Source organism: Pongo pygmaeus, chromosome 19 (assembly GCF_028885625.2).
Source record: "Pongo pygmaeus isolate AG05252 chromosome 19, NHGRI_mPonPyg2-v2.0_pri, whole genome shotgun sequence".
Lineage (NCBI taxonomy): Eukaryota > Metazoa > Chordata > Mammalia > Primates > Hominidae > Pongo > Pongo pygmaeus.
This window is the reverse complement of record NC_072392.2, coordinates 23,639,975-23,660,628: the sequence shown is the minus strand read 5'-3', so window position 1 is coordinate 23,660,628 and position 20,654 is coordinate 23,639,975. Positions and strand designations below refer to the sequence as shown.

Here is a 20,654-nt window from a genome sequence, read left to right as displayed (position 1 = left end):
TTCTGCAGAAACTTCTTTGCTCCTCTGATAGGCGTTTGAAAACCTGGCTTGGGTCAGGCACAGGCCCCCCAGCCACCGAATCCCAGGTGTTCTTTGATTTCCCTTGGCATTGACCGAAAGGTCACTTGTTCTCCCCTTCCACTGGCACATAGCTGGACACCACCGTTTGTTCCGCCGTCTCCCGATATGCCTCCGGTGACACACATTCACACCATCTGCTGTGGGATACGCCAGCCGCCACGCGTGGTCACACGGTCTCCACCTCGGATTCGCCCCTGTTCCTGCCTGCACGTGTCCTGTAAAGCGCGGTCGGCTTTCTGGAGCCCCAGGGCTTTTAGAAGCGGGGCAGGCCACTGCTCTTTCGAAGGAGGAGGGAGGCAGAGGGCTGATGGATCCGTGAAGTTTCAGCTGACGCTGCGCCTTGAGACCTATGGGATCACTGTGTGCTGCAGCGAGGCCCTGCCTGCCTCACCAGATGTGGTGAGCCCATCCTATCTCACTGGGAGGGGGCCAAAATCGGATCTGAACGGGAGTCCCCAGAACACAGCAGGCGTCCTGAAGCTCCCCTTCCCTCGGTGGAAGTCGGCTCAGGGAGATCCTGAGGGAGGGGCTGCTGGGGATTTGGCCCTGGGACAGGGAACCGGCGGTCCCCTCTCCCACCGCGTCCCAAGCTGGACCCCGTATCCTCACGCCGCCGCAGGATACGGCAGCAGGAGCCTCGCTGCAGCCGCGCAGCGGGGGCATTATTTAAAGGGGACGCAGCCCGACTGCCAGGAGCGGAGCGCGAGTCGGTCCAGCCAATGCGCATGCGCGAGGCGCGAGCGGCTTCTGCCGTCACAGTGCTTCCCACGGTTGTCTTAGAAACCGGTTCCTGAGGCTCGGCAAAGCAGGAGCCCTCCGTGGCAGTGCTTGGGTGGCGGGGCTCTGAGGCTCCGGCCTGACATCTCTACGGGGTCGACGGGAACGTCTCCGGATGCCAGGAGTCGCAAAGGGCCGACCAGGATGAGGAAACCCCAGGCGGAGTCCGGGGGAAGCAGCACGCCATCCCAGCCTCAGACCTGCCCGGACGCTTTTGGGGTGAGTCTCCCCAAAAGTCGTTCCGCCGTCATCTCGAGGATAGGTCGGCCTGCGTGCCCCTGGGCTGCTCTCTCACCCGAGGGTCCTTCTCGTCCAGAGCAGAACCCCGCAGCCTCGGGGGTTGCCTGGGGGGGTGTATTTCAATGCCTCTGCTGTATGCCTCTGTGTGTGTGTGTGTGTGTGTGTGTGTGTGTGTGTGTGTGTGTGTGTGCGTGTGCGTGCGCGCGTGTGTGTGTGTGTCTGTGTCGGTGTGTGTGTCTGTGTCTGTGTGAGTGTCTCCCATTCTCTCTTCTCTCTCTGTCTCTCAGTCTCTGTGTCTTTCTTTCCCTCTCTCTGTCGGTTAGTGTGTGTGTGCCCTTGTGCGTGTGTGTCTTTGGCCGAATGTGCCCTGTGCACCACAAAGCGATTTCTGGCATGTCGGCCTGTCTTTGCTGATGAGCGTCTTTCTGCGTCTCTGCCTGGGTCATGAGGCCGGTTTCAATCGTTTTCGCCGCCGCGGATCCGCTTTGGGTGTGTGAGGGCCTGGCCCACGTGAGGAGATGCATCGGTCCCGCAGCAATTGAAATCTCATCTCCATCATGAGCTGCCTCTTTTCTAAGATCAAGATGACCACACAGCTACCAAGGAAAAGAGCCCCACGGGAGCTCTTTGTCCTGCAGTAGGGGAGCAGAACCACATCAGAGAAGATGGTTGTATCTTTTCACGGCTCTTCTCTGAGAAATGAAGCCACACCACGATACCGTGTAGAAGAAGAAGCCGGGAATGGGAGATGGCAACAATCCCTGTCACTGGAACGCTGGCCTCTCTGGACAAGCCACCCTTTTGGAAACCCTCCCCTTATGCCCGTGGCGGTGGCACGGCGCTGTATCCTGCCGGGGCCCTGGCCTCTGCTCTATCCTCCCTCTTGCTCTGCCTCACCTGTTTCTCAGGGGCCCGGATGCCTCTCGCTCTGGCCAAACGTCTTCAGCAAAGATGACTTCCCAGTCCGTCAGGGACACACTTCCTGCAGATCCGTGTCATGACTGTATCTCTCTCCAAAGGTCTTTCTGCTTCATTGGGCAGGTCTCATGACCCTGGAGTTCTTGGCTTCCATACGTGTCTCAGACAGGGAAGCTTCCTTGTTCTCCATGTTTCCCCTCATGGGTGGGTGGATTGCCTAGAATGAGCGCTAGGCGACCGTGACTGGCCTTGTCTTCTAGGACAGGTGGTGTCGCATTTCCTCTGCACTTCCTGTCTCAGTCTTGAGGGACATCCTCTCCTCTGCTCCTGGGCGGACTGACTCCCTTGATCTTGTGGCCGAAACGAATGTCAGGGAACCAGAGGGACTGGGCTGGGGCTGGGGCTGGGGCTGGGGCTGGGTGCAGGGGAAGTCGCGTCAGGGCTACCAGGGAGGAGGAGGGTTGGGGGTGGGGCGAATTCTGCAGAAACTTCTTTGCTCCTCTGATAGGCGTTTGAAAACCTGGCTTGGGTCAGGCACAGGCCCTCCAGCCACCGAATCCCAGCTGTTCTTTGATTTCCCTTGGCATTGACCGAAAGGTCACTTGTTCTCCCCTTCCACTGGCACATAGCTGGACACCACCGTTTGTTCCGCCGTCTCCCGATATGCCTCCGGTGACACACATTCACACCATCTGCTGTGGGATACGCCAGCCGCCACGCGTGGTCACACGGTCTCCACCTCGGATTCGCCCCTGTTCCTGCCTGCACGTGTCCTGTAAAGCGCGGTCGGCTTTCTGGAGCCCCAGGGCTTTTAGAAGCGGGGCAGGCCACTGCTCTTTCGAAGGAGGAGGGAGGCAGAGGGCTGATGGATCCGTGAAGTTTCAGCTGACGCTGCGCCTTGAGACCTATGGGATCACTGTGTGCTGCAGCGAGGCCCTGCCTGCCTCACCAGATGTGGTGAGCCCATCCTATCTCACTGGGAGGGGGCCAAAATCGGATCTGAACGGGAGTCCCCAGAACACAGCAGGCGTCCTGAAGCTCCCCTTCCCTCGGTGGAAGTCGGCTCAGGGAGATCCTGAGGGAGGGGCTGCTGGGGATTTGGCCCTGGGACAGGGAACCGGCGGTCCCCTCTCCCACCGCGTCCCAAGCTGGACCCCGTATCCTCACGCCGCCGCAGGATACGGCAGCAGGAGCCTCGCTGCAGCCGCGCAGCGGGGGCATTATTTAAAGGGGACGCAGCCCGACTGCCAGGAGCGGAGCGCGAGTCGGTCCAGCCAATGCGCATGCGCGAGGCGCGAGCGGCTTCTGCCGTCACAGTGCTTCCCACGGTTGTCTTAGAAACCGGTTCCTGAGGCTCGGCAAAGCAGGAGCCCTCCGTGGCAGTGCTTGGGTGGCGGGGCTCTGAGGCTCCGGCCTGACATCTCTACGGGGTCGACGGGAACGTCTCCGGATGCCAGGAGTCGCAAAGGGCCGACCAGGATGAGGAAACCCCAGGCGGAGTCCGGGGGAAGCAGCACGCCATCCCAGCCTCAGACCTGCCCGGACGCTTTTGGGGTGAGTCTCCCCAAAAGTCGTTCCGCCGTCATCTCGAGGATAGGTCGGCCTGCGTGCCCCTGGGCTGCTCTCTCACCCGAGGGTCCTTCTCGTCCAGAGCAGAACCCCGCAGCCTCGGGGGTTGCCTGGGGGGGTGTATTTCAATGCCTCTGCTGTATGCCTCTGTGTGTGTGTGTGTGTGTGTGTGTGTGTGTGTGTGTGTGTGTGTGTGCGTGTGCGTGCGCGCGTGTGTGTGTGTGTCTGTGTCGGTGTGTGTGTCTGTGTCTGTGTGAGTGTCTCCCATTCTCTCTTCTCTCTCTGTCTCTCAGTCTCTGTGTCTTTCTTTCCCTCTCTCTGTCGGTTAGTGTGTGTGTGCCCTTGTGCGTGTGTGTCTTTGGCCGAATGTGCCCTGTGCACCACAAAGCGATTTCTGGCATGTCGGCCTGTCTTTGCTGATGAGCGTCTTTCTGCGTCTCTGCCTGGGTCATGAGGCCGGTTTCAATCGTTTTCGCCGCCGCGGATCCGCTTTGGGTGTGTGAGGGCCTGGCCCACGTGAGGAGCTGCATCGGTCCCGCAGCAATTGAAATCTCATCTCCATCATGAGCTGCCTCTTTTCTAAGATCAAGATGACCACACAGCTACCAAGGAAAAGAGCCCCACGGGAGCTCTTTGTCCTGCAGTAGGGGAGCAGAACCACATCAGAGAAGATGGTTGTATCTTTTCACGGCTCTTCTCTGAGAAATGAAGCCACACCACGATACCGTGTAGAAGAAGAAGCCGGGAATGGGAGATGGCAACAATCCCTGTCACTGGAACGCTGGCCTCTCTGGACAAGCCACCCTTTTGGAAACCCTCCCCTTATGCCCGTGGCGGTGGCACGGCGCTGTATCCTGCCGGGGCCCTGGCCTCTGCTCTATCCTCCCTCTTGCTCTGCCTCACCTGTTTCTCAGGGGCCCGGATGCCTCTCGCTCTGGCCAAACGTCTTCAGCAAAGATGACTTCCCAGTCCGTCAGGGACACACTTCCTGCAGATCCGTGTCATGACTGTATCTCTCTCCAAAGGTCTTTCTGCTTCATTGGGCAGGTCTCATGACCCTGGAGTTCTTGGCTTCCATACGTGTCTCAGACAGGGAAGCTTCCTTGTTCTCCATGTTTCCCCTCATGGGTGGGTGGATTGCCTAGAATGAGCGCTAGGCGACCGTGACTGGCCTTGTCTTCTAGGACAGGTGGTGTCGCATTTCCTCTGCACTTCCTGTCTCAGTCTTGAGGGACATCCTCTCCTCTGCTCCTGGGCGGACTGACTCCCTTGATCTTGTGGCCGAAACGAATGTCAGGGAACCAGAGGGACTGGGCTGGGGCTGGGGCTGGGGCTGGGGCTGGGTGCAGGGGAAGTTGCGTCAGGGCTACCAGGGAGGAGGAGGGTTGGGGGTGGGGCGAATTCTGCAGAAACTTCTTTGCTCCTCTGATAGGCGTTTGAAAACCTGGCTTGGGTCAGGCACAGGCCCCCCAGCCACCGAATCCCAGGTGTTCTTTGATTTCCCTTGGCATTGACCGAAAGGTCACTTGTTCTCCCCTTCCACTGGCACATAGCTGGACACCACCGTTTGTTCCGCCGTCTCCCGATATGCCTCCGGTGACACACATTCACACCATCTGCTGTGGGATACGCCAGCCGCCACGCGTGGTCACACGGTCTCCACCTCGGATTCGCCCCTGTTCCTGCCTGCACGTGTCCTGTAAAGCGCGGTCGGCTTTCTGGAGCCCCAGGGCTTTTAGAAGCGGGGCAGGCCACTGCTCTTTCGAAGGAGGAGGGAGGCAGAGGGCTGATGGATCCGTGAAGTTTCAGCTGACGCTGCGCCTTGAGACCTATGGGATCACTGTGTGCTGCAGCGAGGCCCTGCCTGCCTCACCAGATGTGGTGAGCCCATCCTATCTCACTGGGAGGGGGCCAAAATCGGATCTGAACGGGAGTCCCCAGAACACAGCAGGCGTCCTGAAGCTCCCCTTCCCTCGGTGGAAGTCGGCTCAGGGAGATCCTGAGGGAGGGGCTGCTGGGGATTTGGCCCTGGGACAGGGAACCGGCGGTCCCCTCTCCCACCGCGTCCCAAGCTGGACCCCGTATCCTCACGCCGCCGCAGGATACGGCAGCAGGAGCCTCGCTGCAGCCGCGCAGCGGGGGCATTATTTAAAGGGGACGCAGCCCGACTGCCAGGAGCGGAGCGCGAGTCGGTCCAGCCAATGCGCATGCGCGAGGCGCGAGCGGCTTCTGCCGTCACAGTGCTTCCCACGGTTGTCTTAGAAACCGGTTCCTGAGGCTCGGCAAAGCAGGAGCCCTCCGTGGCAGTGCTTGGGTGGCGGGGCTCTGAGGCTCCGGCCTGACATCTCTACGGGGTCGACGGGAACGTCTCCGGATGCCAGGAGTCGCAAAGGGCCGACCAGGATGAGGAAACCCCAGGCGGAGTCCGGGGGAAGCAGCACGCCATCCCAGCCTCAGACCTGCCCGGACGCTTTTGGGGTGAGTCTCCCCAAAAGTCGTTCCGCCGTCATCTCGAGGATAGGTCGGCCTGCGTGCCCCTGGGCTGCTCTCTCACCCGAGGGTCCTTCTCGTCGAGAGCAGAATCCCGCAGCCTCGGGGGTTGCCTGGGGGGGTGTATTTCAATGCCTCTGCTGTATGCCTCTGTGTGTGTGTGTGTGTGTGTGTGTGTGTGTGTGTGTGTGTGTGCGCGCGTGCGCGCGTGTGTGTGTGTGTCTGTGTCGGTGTGTGTGTCTGTGTCTGTGTGAGTGTCTCCCATTCTCTCTTCTCTCTCTGTCTCTCAGTCTCTGTGTCTTTCTTTCCCTCTCTCTGTCGGTTAGTGTGTGTGTGCCCTTGTGCGTGTGTGTCTTTGGCCGAATGTGCCCTGTGCACCACAAAGCGATTTCTGGCATGTCGGCCTGTCTTTGCTGATGAGCGTCTTTCTGCGTCTCTGCCTGGGTCATGAGGCCGGTTTCAATCGTTTTCGCCGCCGCGGATCCGCTTTGGGTGTGTGAGGGCCTGGCCCACGTGAGGAGATGCATCGGTCCCGCAGCAATTGAAATCTCATCTCCATCATGAGCTGCCTCTTTTCTAAGATCAAGATGACCACACAGCTACCAAGGAAAAGAGCCCCACGGGAGCTCTTTGTCCTGCAGTAGGGGAGCAGAACCACATCAGAGAAGATGGTTGTATCTTTTCACGGCTCTTCTCTGAGAAATGAAGCCACACCACGATACCGTGTAGAAGAAGAAGCCGGGAATGGGAGATGGCAACAATCCCTGTCACTGGAACGCTGGCCTCTCTGGACAAGCCACCCTTTTGGAAACCCTCCCCTTATGCCCGTGGCGGTGGCACGGCGCTGTATCCTGCCGGGGCCCTGGCCTCTGCTCTATCCTCCCTCTTGCTCTGCCTCACCTGTTTCTCAGGGGCCCGGATGCCTCTCGCTCTGGCCAAACGTCTTCAGCAAAGATGACTTCCCAGTCCGTCAGGGACACACTTCCTGCAGATCCGTGTCATGACTGTATCTCTCTCCAAAGGTCTTTCTGCTTCATTGGGCAGGTCTCATGACCCTGGAGTTCTTGGCTTCCATACGTGTCTCAGACAGGGAAGCTTCCTTGTTCTCCATGTTTCCCCTCATGGGTGGGTGGATTGCCTAGAATGAGCGCTAGGCGACCGTGACTGGCCTTGTCTTCTAGGACAGGTGGTGTCGCATTTCCTCTGCACTTCCTGTCTCAGTCTTGAGGGACATCCTCTCCTCTGCTCCTGGGCGGACTGACTCCCTTGATCTTGTGGCCGAAACGAATGTCAGGGAACCAGAGGGACTGGGCTGGGGCTGGGGCTGGGGCTGGGGCTGGGTGCAGGGGAAGTTGCGTCAGGGCTACCAGGGAGGAGGAGGGTTGGGGGTGGGGCGAATTCTGCAGAAACTTCTTTGCTCCTCTGATAGGCGTTTGAAAACCTGGCTTGGGTCAGGCACAGGCCCCCCAGCCACCGAATCCCAGGTGTTCTTTGATTTCCCTTGGCATTGACCGAAAGGTCACTTGTTCTCCCCTTCCACTGGCACATAGCTGGACACCACCGTTTGTTTCGCCGTCTCCCGATATGCCTCCGGTGACACACATTCACACCATCTGCTGTGGGATACGCCAGCCGCCACGCGTGGTCACACGGTCTCCACCTCGGATTCGCCCCTGTTCCTGCCTGCACGTGTCCTGTAAAGCGCGGTCGGCTTTCTGGAGCCCCAGGGCTTTTAGAAGCGGGGCAGGCCACTGCTCTTTCGAAGGAGGAGGGAGGCAGAGGGCTGATGGATCCGTGAAGTTTCAGCTGACGCTGCGCCTTGAGACCTATGGGATCACTGTGTGCTGCAGCGAGGCCCTGCCTGCCTCACCAGATGTGGTGAGCCCATCCTATCTCACTGGGAGGGGGCCAAAATCGGATCTGAACGGGAGTCCCCAGAACACAGCAGGCGTCCTGAAGCTCCCCTTCCCACGGTGGAAGTCGGCTCAGGGAGATCCTGAGGGAGGGGCTGCTGGGGATTTGGCCCTGGGACAGGGAACCGGCGGTCCCCTCTCCCACCGCGTCCCAAGCTGGACCCCGTATCCTCACGCCGCCGCAGGATACGGCAGCCTGAGCCTCGCTGCAGCCACGCAGCGGGGGCATTATTTAAAGGGGACGCAGCCCGACTGCCAGGAGCGGAGCGCGAGTCGGTCCAGCCAATGCGCATGCGCGAGGCGCGAGCGGCTTCTGCCGTCACAGTGCTTCCCACGGTTGTCTTAGAAACCGGTCCCTGAGGCTCGGCAAAGCAGGAGCCCTCCGTGGCAGTGCTTGGGTGGCGGGGCTCTGAGGCTCCGGCCTGACATCTCTACGGGGTCGACGGGAACGTCTCCGGATGCCAGGAGTCGCAAAGGGCCGACCAGGATGAGGAAACCCCAGGCGGAGTCCGGGGGAAGCAGCACGCCATCCCAGCCTCAGACCTGCCCGGACGCTTTTGGGGTGAGTCTCCCCAAAAGTCGTTCCGCCGTCATCTCGAGGATAGGTCGGCCTGCGTGTCCCTGGGCTGTTCTCTCACCCGAGGGTCGTTCTCGTCGAGAGCAGAACCCCGCAGCCTCGGGGGTTGCCTGGAGGGGTGTGTTTCAATGCCTCTGCTGTATGACTCTGTGTGTGTGTGTGTGTGTGTGTGTCTCCCATTCTCTCTTCTCTTTCTGTCTCTCAGTCTCTGTGTCTTTCTTTCCCTCTTTCTGTCGGTTAGAGTGTGTGTGCCATTGTGCGTGTGTGTCTTTGGCTGAATGTGCCCTGTGCACCACAACGCGATTTCTGGCATTTCGGCCTGTCTTTGCTGAGCCTCTTTCTGCGTCTCTGCCTGGGTCATGAGGCCGGTTGTCAATCGTTTTCGGCGCCGCGCATCCGCTTTGTGTGTGTGAAGGCGTGGCCCACGTGAGGAGATGCATCGGTCCCGGAGCAATTGAAATCTCATCCGCATCATGAGCTGCCTCTTTTCTAAGATCAAGATGACCACACAGCAACCAAGGAAAAGAGCCCCACGGGAGCTCTGTGTCCTGCAGTAGGGGAGCAGAACCACATCAGAGAAGATGGTTGTATCTTTTCACGGCTCTTCTCTGAGGAATGAAGCCACACCACGATACCGTGTAGAAGAAGAAGCCGGGAATGGGAGATGGCAACAATCCTTGTCCCTGGAATGCTGGCCTCTCTGGACAAGCCACCCTTTTGGAACCCCTCCCCTTATGCCCCTGGCGGTGGCACGGCGCTGTATCCTGCCGGGGCCCTGGCCTCTGCTCTATCCTTCCTCTTGCTCTGAGTCACGTGTTTCTCAGGGGCCTGGATGCCTCTCGCTCTGGCCAAATGTCTTCAACAAAGATGACTTCCCAGTGCGTCAGGGACACACTTCCTGCAGATCCATGTCATGATTGTATCTCTCTCCAAGCGTCTTTCTGCTTCATTGGGCAGGTCTCATGACCCTGGTGTTCTTGGCTTCCATACGTGTCTCAGACAGGGAAGCTTCCTTGTTCTCCATGTTTCTCCTCATGGGTGGGTGGATTGCCTAGAATGAGCGCTAGGCGAGCGTGACTGGCCTTGTCTTCTGGGACAGGTGGTGTCGCATTTCCTCTGCACTTCCTGTCTCATTCTTGAGGGACCTCCTGTCCCCTGCTCCTGGGTGGACTGATTCCCTTGATCTTGTGGCCGAAACGAATGTCAGGGAACCAGAGGGACTGGGCTGGTGCTGGGGCTGGGCCTGGGGCTGGGGCTGGGACTGGTTGCAGGGGAAGTTACATCAGGGCTACCAGGGAGGAGGAGGGTTGGGTTTGGGGTGAATTCTGCAGAAACTTCTTTGCTCCTCTGATAGGCATTTGAAAACCTGGCTTGGGTCAGGCACAGGCCCCCCACCCACCGAATCCCAGGTGTTCTTTGATTTCCCTTGGCATTGACCGAAGGGTCACTTGTTCCCCCCTTCCACTGGCACATACCTGGACACCACCGTTTGTTTCGCTGTCTCCCGATATGCCTCCGGTGACACACATTCACACCATCTGCTGTGGGATACGCCAGTGCCACGCGTGGTCACATGGTCTCCACCTCGGATTCGCCCCTGTTCCTGCCCGCACGTGTCCTGTAAAGCGCGGTCGGCTTTCCGGAGCCCCAGGGCTTTTAGAAGCGGGGCAGGCCCCTGCTCTTTCGAAGGAGGAGGGAGGCAGAGGGCTGATGGATCAGTGAAGGTTCAGCTGACCCTGCGCCTTGAGACCTATGGGATCATTCTGTGCTGCAGCGAGGCCCTGCCTTTTAGAACCCCTCCCCTTATGCCCACGGATGTTGCATGATGCTGTATCCTGCCTCGGCTCTGGCCTCTGCTCTGTCCTCCCTCTTGCTCTGTCTTCCCTCTGCTCTTTCCTTCCTCTTGCTCTGCCTCTCCTGGCCTAGATGCCTATCTCTCTTGCCTAATGTCTTCCATGTCTGTCAGGGACTTCCCAGTCCTTGACTTCCCAGTCTGTCAGGGAGACACTTCCTGGAGATCCCTGTCCTGATTGTTTCTCTCTCCATACCTGTTTCTGCTTGATTAGGCAGGTCTCATGACCGTAGAGCTCTTCGCTTCCGTAAATTTATCAGGAAGCAAAGCTTGCTTGTTTCCATGTTTCCCCTCATGTGTTGGTGGAATGCCCAGAATGAGCGCCAGGCGACCGTGACTGGCCTTGTCTTCTTGCACGGATCGTGTCGCATTTCCTCTGCACTTCCTGTCCCGTTCTTGAGGGACATCGTCTCCTCTGCTCCTGTGTGGACTGGCTCCCTAGATCTTTTGTCTGTACCGAATGTCAGGGAACCAAGGGGACTTGGCTGGCTCTGGGTCTGGGTCTGGGGCTGGGGCTGTGTCTGGGGCTGGTGCTGGAGCTTGGTGCAGGGGACGTTTTGTGAGGGCTACCTGGGTGATGGGGCTTTGGCAGTGGGGTGCGTTTTCCAGAAACCTCTTTGCTCCTCTGGCATTAATTTCAAAATGTGGCTCCAGTCAGTCACAGGCCCCCTCCTCGTTCCCGGGAATTCTTCAATTTTCCATTGCTGTGATGGAAGTGTCACTTTTTCCCCCCTTCCACTGGGCACATATCTAGACACCACGTTTGTTTTGGTGTTGCCCCACATTCCTCTGGTTACACACATTCATGCCATCTGCTGTGGGATGGGCCAGTGCCACGTGTCGTCGCATGGTCTCCACCTGGGATTTGTCCCTTTTCCTGTTTGCACGTGTCCTGTAAATTGCTGTCGACTTCCGGAGCCCCAGGGCTTTTAGAAGCCGGGCAGGCCAGTGCTCTTTCAAAGGAGGAGGGAGGCAGAGAGCTGTTGGATCAGTGAATTTTGAGCTGACGCCACGCCTTGAGACCCATGGGATCATTCTGTGCTGCAACGAGGCCCTGCCTGCCTCACCAGATGTGGTGAGCCCATCCTATCTGACTCGAAGGGGGCCAAAATCGGATCTGAATGGGAGTCCCGAGAACCCAGCAGGCGTCCTGAAGCTCCCCCTCCCTCGGTGGAAGTCGCCTTAAGAAGGTCCGGAGGACAGGACTCCTGGGGGTTTGGCCCTGGGACAGGACACCCGCGGCACCCTCTCCCAGGCTGCCCCAAACTGGACCCCGGATCCAGTCGCTGCGGAGGCTTCAACAGGAGCCCCTCTGCTACCGGGAAGTTGCCATTGTTTAAAGGAGCAGCAGCCTGACTTCCAACACCAGAGCTTTAGTCGGCCCAGCCAATGTGCCTCCGCAAGGCTGTAGCTGACTCTCTCTTCACAGTGATTTCCACTGTTGTCTTAATATCCAGTCCCTGAATTTTGGCATAGCAGGAGTTCTCCATGGCTGTGCTTCAGTGAAGGGGCTTCGTGCCTCCCGCCTGTCTTGCAGGAGTTTTAATACCCTTCCCATTGTGTGCTGCCTCCTTGCTAGGACCAAGATGACGGCATCTCCGCCAAGGACAAAGGCCTCACAGGTGCTCATTGTCCACCCGCAGGAGTATGCCCACAGACCTTCAAGAAGACGGTTCTCACTCCTCTCGCCCTTTGCCCTCATTGAGAAATCTACCCAAAGCTATACACTGGGATGGAGAAGGAAGATGGCAACAAGATGGGGCAAGCATGTCTGTCACTCAAACACTGGCCTTCCTCGCCAAGTCACCCATTTGGCACTTTTTCCTGGATGCTAGTGATAGTGGCATTGTGTTGTGACATTGGCCTCTGCTGTGTCCTCCCTCTTGCTCTGTCTGCCCAGCTCCTGTGAAGCTTAGAGGCTTCTTAGTCTGGCTCAATGTCTTCAACAAAGAACACTTCCCAGTCCATTAGGGAGAAATTTCGTTGGGGTCCCTTTTATGATTGCTTCCCTCTCCAAACCGATTTCTGCCCCTGAAGTGTGATGTTCCCCTTCCTGTGTCCATGTGTTCTCATTGTTCAATTCCCACCTATGAGTGAGAATATGCGGTGTTTGGTTTTTTGTTCTTGCGATAGTTTACTGAGAATGATGATTTCCAATTTCATCCATGTCCCTACAAAGGACGTGAACTCATCATTTTTTATGGCTGCATAGTATTCCATGGTGTATATGTGCCACATTTTCTTAATCCAGTCTATCATTGTTGGACATTTGGGTTGGTTCCAAGTCTTTGCTATTGTGAATAATGCCGCAATAAACATACGTGTGCATGTGTCTTTATAGCAGCATGATTTATAGTCCTTTGGGTATATACCCAGTAATGGGATGGCTGGGTTGAATGGAATTTCTAGTTCTAGATCCCTGAGGAATCGCCACACTGACTTCCACAAGGGTTGAACTAGTTTACAGTCCCACCAACAGTGTAAAAGTGTTCCTATTTCTCCACATCCTCTCCAGCACCTGTTGTTTCCTGACTTTTTAATGATTGCCATTCTAACTGGTGTGAGATGGTATCTCATTGTGGTTTTGATTTGCATTTCTCTGATGGCCAGTGATGGTGAGCATTTTTTCATGTGTTTTTTGGCGCATAAATGTCTTCTTTTGAGAAGTGTCTGTTTATGTCCTTCGCCCACTTTTTGATGGGGTTGTTTTTTTTTTTTCTTGTAAATTTGTTGGAGTTCATTGTAGATTCTGGATATTAGCCCTTTGTCAGATGAGTAGGTTGCGAAAATTTTCTCCCATTTTGTAGGTTGCCTGTTCACTCTGATGGTGGTTTCTTTTGCTGTGCAGAAGCTCTTGAGTTTAATTAGATCCCATTTGTCAATTTTGGCTTTTGTTGCCATTGCTTTTGGTGTTTTAGACATGAAGTCCTTGCCCATGCCTATGTCCTGAATGGTAATGCCTAGGTTTTCTTCTAGGGTTTTTATGGTTTTAGGTCTAACATTTAAGTCTTTAATCCATCTTGAATTGATTTTTGTATAAGGTGTAAGGAAGGGATCCAGTTTCAGCTTTCTACATATGGCTAGCCAGTTTTCCCAGCACCATTTATTAAATAGGGAATCCTTTCCCCATTTCTTGTTTTTGTCAGGTTTGTCAAAGATCAGATACTTGTAGATATGTGGCATTATTTCTGACGGCTCCGTTCTGTTCCATTGATCTATATCTCTGTTTTGGTACCAGTACCATGCTGTTTTGGTTACTGTAGCCTTGTAGTATAGTTTGAAGTCAGGTAGTGTGATGCCTCCAGCTTTGTTCTTTTGGCTTAGGATTGACTTGGCAATGCGGGCTCTTTCTTGGTTCCATATGAACTTTAAAGTAGTTTTTTCCAATTCTGAGAAGAAAGTCATTGGTAGCTTGATGGGGATGGCATTGAATCTGTAAATTACCTTGGGAAGGATGGCCATTTTCATGATATTGATTCTTCCTACCCATGAGCATGGAATGTTCTTCCATTTGTTTGTATCCTCTTTTATTTCCTTGAGCAGTGGTTTGTAGTTCTCCTTGAAGAGGTCTTTCACATCCCTTGTAAGTTGGATTCCTAGGTATTTTATTCTCTTTGAAGCAATTGTGAATGGGAGTTCACTCATGATTTGGCTCTCTGTTTGTCTGTTATTGATGTATAAGAATGCTTGTGATTTTTGCACGTTGATTTTGTATCCTGAGACTTTGCTGAAGTTGCTTATCAGCTTAAGGAGATTTTGGGCTGAGACAATGGGGTTTTCTAGATATACTATCATGTCATCTGCAAACAGGGACAATTTGATTTCCTCTTTTCCTAATTGAATACCTTTGATTTCCTTCTCCTGCCTAATTGCCCTGGCCAGAACTTCCAACACTATGTTGAATAGAAGTGGTGAGAGAGGGCATCCCTGTCTTGTGCCAGTTTTCAAAGGGAATGCTTCCAGTTTTTGCCCATTCAGTATGATATTGGCTGTGGGTTTGTCATAAATAGCTCTTATTATTTTGAGATACATCCCATCAATTCCTAATTTATTGAGAGTTTTTAGCATGAAGGGTTGTTGAATTTTGTCAAAGGCCTTTTCTGCATCTATTGAGATAATCATGTGGTTTTTGTCTTTGGTTCTGTTTATATGCTGGATTACATTTATTGATTTGCGTATATTGAACCAGCCTTGCATCCCAGGGATGAAGCCCACTTGATCATGGTGGATAAGCTTTTTGATGTGCTGCTGGATTCTGTTTGCCAGTATCTTATTGAGGATTTTTGCATCAATGTTCATCAAGGATATTGGTCTAAAATTCTCTTTTTTTGTTGTGTCTCTGCCAGGCTTTGGTATCAGGATGATGCTGGCCTCATAAAATGAGTTAGGGAGGATTCCCTCTTTTTCTATTGATTGGAATAGTTTCAGAAGGAATGGTACCAGCTCCTCCTTGTACCTCTGGTAGAATTCAGCTGTGAACCCATCTGGTCCTGGACTTTTTTTGGTTGGTAAGCTATTGATTATTGCCACAATTTCAGCTCCTGTTATTGGTCTATTCAGAGATTCAACTTCTTCCTGGTTTAGTCTTGGGAGGGTGTATGTGTTGAGGAATTTATCCATTTCTTCTAGATTTTCTAGTTTATTTGCATAGAGGTGTTTGTAATATTCTCTGATGGTAGTTTGTATTTCTGTGGGATCGGTGGTGATATCCCCTTTATCATTTTTTATTGCATCTATTTGATTCTTCTCTCTTTTTTTCTTTATTAATCTTGCTAGCGGTCTATCAATTTTGTTGATCCTTTCAAAAAACCAGCTCCTGGATTCATTGATTTTTTGAAGGGTTTTTTGTGTCTCTATTTCCTTCAGTTCTGCTCTGATTTTAGTTATTTCTTGCCTTCTGCTAGCTTTTGAATGTGTTTGCTCTTGCTTTTCTAGTTCTTTTAATTGTGATGTTAGGGTGTCAATTTTGGATCTTTCCTGCTTTCTCTTGTGGGCATTTAGTGCTATAAATTTCCCTCTACACACTGCTTTGAATGCATCCCAGAGATTCTGGTATGTTGTGTCTTGGTTCTCGTTGGTTTCAAAGAACATCTTTATTTCTGCCTTCATTTCGTTATGTACCCAGTAGTCATTCAAGAGCAGGTTGTTCAGTTTCCACGTAGTTGAGCGGTTTTGAGTGAGATTCTTAATCCTGAGTTCTAGCTTGATTGCACTGTGATCTGAGAGACAGTTTGTTACAATTTCTGTTCTTTTACATTTATTGAGGAGAGCTTTACTTCCAAGTATATGGTCAATTTTGGAATAGGTGTGGTGTGGTGCTGAAAAAAATGTATATTCTGTTGATTTGGGGTGGAGAGTTCTGTAGATGTCTATTAGGTCTGCTTGGTGCAGAGCTGAGTTCAATTCCTGGGTATCCTTGTTGACTTTCTGTCTCGTTGATCTGTCTAATGTTGACAGTGGGGTGTTAAAGTCTCCCATTATTAATGTGTGGGAGTCTAAGTCTCTTTGTAGGTCACTCAGGACTTGCTTTATGAATCTGGGTGCTCCTGTATTGGGTGCATATATATTTAGGATAGTTAGCTCTTCTTGTTGAATTAATCCCTTTACCATTATGTAATGGCCTTCTTTGTCTCTTTTGATCTTTGTTGGTTTAAAGTCTGTTTTATCAGAGACTAGGATTGCAACCCCTGCCTTTTTTTGTTTTCCATTTGCTTGGTAGATCTTCCTCCATCCTTTTATTTTGAGCCTATGTGTGTCTCTGCACGTGAGATGGGTTTCCTGAATACAGCACACTGATGGGTCTTGAGTCTTTATCCAATTTGCCAGTCTGTGTCTTTTAATTGGAGCATTTAGTCCATTTACATTTAAAGTTAATATTGTTATGTGTGAATCTGATCCTGTCATTATGATGTTAGCTGGATATTTTTCTCGTTAGTTGATGCAGTCTCTTCCTAGTCTCGATGGTCTTTACATTTCGGTATGATTTTGCAGTGGCTGGTACCGGTTGTGCCTTTCCATGTTTAGCGCTTCCTTCAGGAGCTCTTTTAGGGCAGGCCTGGTGGTGACAAAATCTCTCAGCATTTGCTTGTCTGTAAAGTATTTTATTTCTCCTTCACTTATGAAGCTTAGTTTGGCAGGATATGAAATTCTGGGTTGAAAATTCTTTTCTTTAAGAATGTTGAATATTGGCCCCCACTCTCTTCTGGCTTGTAGGGTTTCTGCCGAGAGATCCGCTGTTAGTCTGATGGGTTTCCCTTTGATGGTAACCCGACCTTTCTCTCTGGCTGCCCTTAACATTTTTTCCTTCATTTCAACTTCGGTGAATCTGACAATTATGTGTCTTGGAGTTGCTCTTCTCGAGGAGTATCTTTGTGGCGTTCTCTGTATTTCCTGAATCTGAATGTTGGCCTGCCTTGCTAGATTGGGGAAGTTCTCCTGGATAATATCCTGCAGAGTGTTTTCCAACTTGTTTCCATTCTCCCCGTCACTTTCAGGTACACCAATCAGACGTAGATTTGGTCTTTTCACATAGTCCCACATTTCTTGGAGGCTTTGCTCGTTTCTTTTTATTCTTTTTTCTCTAAACTTCCCTTCTCGCTTCATTTCATTCATTTCATCTTCCAGGGCTGATACCCTTTCTTCCATTTGATCGCATCGGCTCCTGAGGCTTCTGCATTCTTCACGTAGTTCTCGAGCCTTGGTTTTCAGCTCCATCGGCTCCTTTAAGCACTTCTCTGTATTGGTTATTCTAGTTATACATTCTTCTAAATTTTTTTCAAAGTTTTCAACTTCTTTGCCTTTGGTTTGAATATCCTCCCGTAGCTCGGAGTAATTTGATCGTCTGAAGCCTTCTTCTCTCAGCTCGTCAAAGTCATTCTCCGTCCAGCTTTGTTCCGTTGCTGGTGAGGAACTGCGTTCCTTTGGAGGAGGAGAGGTACTCTGGCTTTTAGAGTTTCCAGTTTTTCTGCTCTGTTTTTTCCCCATCTTTGTGGTTTTATCTACTTTTGGTCTTTGATGATGGTGATGTACAGATGGGTTTTTGGTGTGGATGTCCTTTCTGTTAGTTTTCCTTCTAACAGACAGAACCCTCAGCTGCAGGTCTGTTGGAGTACCTGGCCGGCCGTGTGAGGTGTCAGTCTGCCCCTGCTGGGGGATGCCTCCCAGTTAGGCTGCTCGGGGGTCAGGGGTCAGGAACCCACTTGAGGAGAGTGTCAGCCGGTTCTCAGATCTCCAGCTGCGTGCTGGGAGAACCACTGCTCTCCTCAAAGCTGTCAGACAGGGACATTTAAGTCTGCAGAGGTTACTGCTGTCTTTTTGTTTGTCTGTGCCCTGCCCCCAGAGGTGGAGCCTACAGAGGCAGGCAGGCCTCCTTGAGCTGTGGTGGGCTCCACCCAGTTCAAGCTTCCAGGCTGCTTTGTTTACCTAAGTGAGCCTGGGCAATGGCGGGCGCCCCTCCCCCAGCCTCGCTGCAGACATGCTGTTTGATCTCAGACTGCTGTGCTAGCAATCAGCGAGACTCCGTGGGCGTAGGACCCTCTGAGCCAGGTGCGGGCTATACTCTCCTGGGGCACCGGTTCCTAAGCCCGTCGGAAAAGCACAGTATTCGGGTGGGAGTGGCCCGATTTTCCAGGTGCCGTCTGTCACCCCTGGAAGGGGAACTCCCTGACCCCTTGCGCTTCCCGAGTGAGGCAATGCCTCGCCCCTGCTTTGGCTGGCGCACAGTGCGCTCACCCACTGACCTGCGCCCACTGTCTGGCACTCCCTAGTGAGGTGAACACGGTACCTCAGATGGAAATGCAGAAATCACCCGTCTTCTGCGTCGCTCGCGCTGGGAGCTGTAGACCGGAGCTGTTCCTATTCGGCCATCTTGGCTCCTCCCCCTCCAAACCGATTTCTGGATGATAGGGTGTGATGATCCTGGAGTTCTGGGCTTCCGTACCTGTCTTGGACAGGGAAGCTCCCTTGGTCTGCATGTCCCAAGTAATTGCTTCATGGTCAGTCCAGGAAGAGCGGGAAGCAACCCCACCATGGCTGACCTTTGCCTTCAAGGAAAGTTAGTGTTACATCCCACTTGCCCTTCCTCTCTCATTCCTGAGGGCCATCCGGTTCCTCTGCTCCTGGGGAAAGTGCCTTCAGGCACTGAATCTTTTGGCTGCCACGGATGTCAAGGAGCCAAAGGGACTGGGTTTTGCTGGGTGCAGGGGAGGTGGAGTCAGGGGTACCTACAGGTGGCGGGATGTCGGTGCGGTGTAGTTTGTCGAAACCTCTTGGCCCCTCTGGCAGTCATCCCTGAATGTGGCTTGGACTCAGGCACAGGCCCTGTCTCACAGCTTTTCTAGTGTGCTTGGCTTTTCCTTGGATTTGTGTGGGAGTTCCCAGTGACCCACCTGCGCACACCTGGACGTCACTATCCGTCTCAGCATCGCCCCATACTGCAATCAAAGACACACACTGACTCCATCTGCTCTTGGGAAACATTAGTGCCACGTGTGGTCACATTGGCTCCATCTTGGACTCGCCTCTGTCTGTCCTTGCACATGCCGCGGAAAGCAGTGTCAGGATGCCAGAGTCCCGGACCTTGGAGATGAAGTCAGGCCACTGCTCCACCTAGGAAGGAGGGAGGCGGTGGGCTCATAGGTCAGTGCATTTTCAGCTGACAGTACACCTTGCAGCCCTTAGGATCTTTCTGTGCCCCAGTGAGACCCTTCCCGCCTCACTGCATTGTAACCCCATTCCTGATCACCCCGTGCGATCCATAGTCAGATTTGAAGAGGAGTCCAGAGAGCCCAGCCGCACCCTGAAACTCCTCCTCCACAGGGAACCAAAGAAGAAGACCGATCAAGAAAGTCCTGATGACAGGACCTCTATGGGTCCAACCCTTAGGTCTCCCCCAGGACCCTCTCGTAGTCCTCTTCCCACCCGCGGCTTCGGACTGCGCTGCCGCCGCCACCGCTGCCCCAGTCCCCTCAGCCGCGCGTCGCCGCCATTTTTTAAAGGATCAGCAGCCTGACTCTCCGGAGCAAGCGGAGATTCGGCCTCGCCAGTGCGCAAGCGCAAGGCCTGAGCCACCGCTTTGGTCGTAGTGATTGCCACCTTTGCCCGGGGATGGGTCCCTGAGACTTTGCGAAGTAGGAGCCCCGTGTGATAGTGCGTCAGAGTCGGGTCTGAGAGCAGTCCTGGCCACGGCATTAACAGGATGGTCTCCGGAGCCTGGGATTCTCCGAGGGTCGACCACCAGGAAAAAACCTCAGAAGGAAGAAACCTCAGGCGTATCGCTAGGGCGGCAGCACGAGATCCCAGCCTCAGGCCTGGATTCGGGGAGGGTCGACGAGACCCCTCTCCCAAACTTCACTTCACCCACCGCCGCCCCAGTCCCCGCAGCCGCCGCTCCGGGATCATTTTTCTTTTCTTTCTTTTTTTTTTTTATTATAGTCGGAGTCTCACTCTGTCACTCAGTCGAGTGCAGTGGCGAGATCTCAGCTGACTGCAAACTCTGCCGCCCAGGTTCAAGTGATTCTCTTGCCTCCACCTCCCGTGTACCTAGGACTAGAGGGATTAGTCAGCGTCGGGGCTAAGACCAGTCCTGGCCAGGGCATCAACAGGATGGTCTCTGGAGGCCGGGATTCACGGAGGGTCGTCCAGGAGGAAGAAACGGCCGGCAGAGGGCCGGGGAAGCAGCGCGGGATCCCAGCCTCAGGCCTGCACGGACGGTGTGCCAGTGAGTCTCTTCAAAAAAGGAGAGGTTTGCTTATGTGTCCGTGGGCTGCTCTCTCACCAGTGGGTTGTAGTCGTGGAGAGCAGAACCCTGAAAATTCAGGGGCTGCCTGGGGGTAGGTGTTACCATGCCACTGCTGTATGTCTTTGTGCGTTTGCGTGTGTGCGTATGTCTCTCTCTTGTTTCTCTCTCTCCCCTTTCTCACTCTTTTGCTCTGTGTCCGTCTGTGGGTGCATGTGTGTGTGTTGGGACACATGTGCCCTGTGCGCCAGAGGTCGGTATCGTCTACGTCCGCCTTTCTTGTGGTCAGCCTCTCCCCGCGTCTCTGCCTGGCTTGTGTGGCCGGTTGTCAGTCATTTTTCCGGCGGCTCCAGTTTAGGTTTGTGAAGGTCCAGATTAAGTGGGGAGCTGCATCTCTCTAGTAAGAATTTAAATCACCTCCTCACCCTGAGAGGCCTCTTTTCTAGGATTAAGGCCTCTACCCCCCAGTCAAGGATAAAAGCCTCACCGGAGGAGCAGTGC

At 53.8% G+C, this 20,654-nt stretch overlaps 1 protein-coding gene across 14 annotated transcripts in view; it reads left to right on the top strand.

The window, feature by feature from the left end:
- Positions 1-20,654, top strand: part of LOC129017662 (uncharacterized) — a 128,285-nt gene that overhangs the window by 90,142 nt on the left and 17,489 nt on the right. For 4 of the 14 annotated variants that reach the window (XR_008495087.2, XR_010124743.1, XR_008495085.2 and 1 more), the window contains exon 1: positions 8,329-8,550. The exons of 4 other annotated variants lie outside the window; for them this stretch is intronic. Coding sequence is in view for 3 of the 10 variants with exons in the window: in XM_063656946.1 (XP_063513016.1) it covers positions 1,003-1,077 (75 nt within the window). In the remaining 7 variants the exon portion in view is untranslated. Of the gene's footprint in view, positions 1-854; positions 1,078-3,352; positions 3,571-5,869; positions 6,064-8,328; positions 8,551-20,654 lie in introns of those variants that run through there. 6 more of the 14 variants (XM_063656949.1, XM_063656943.1, XM_063656946.1 and 3 more) reach the window with 5 other exon arrangements.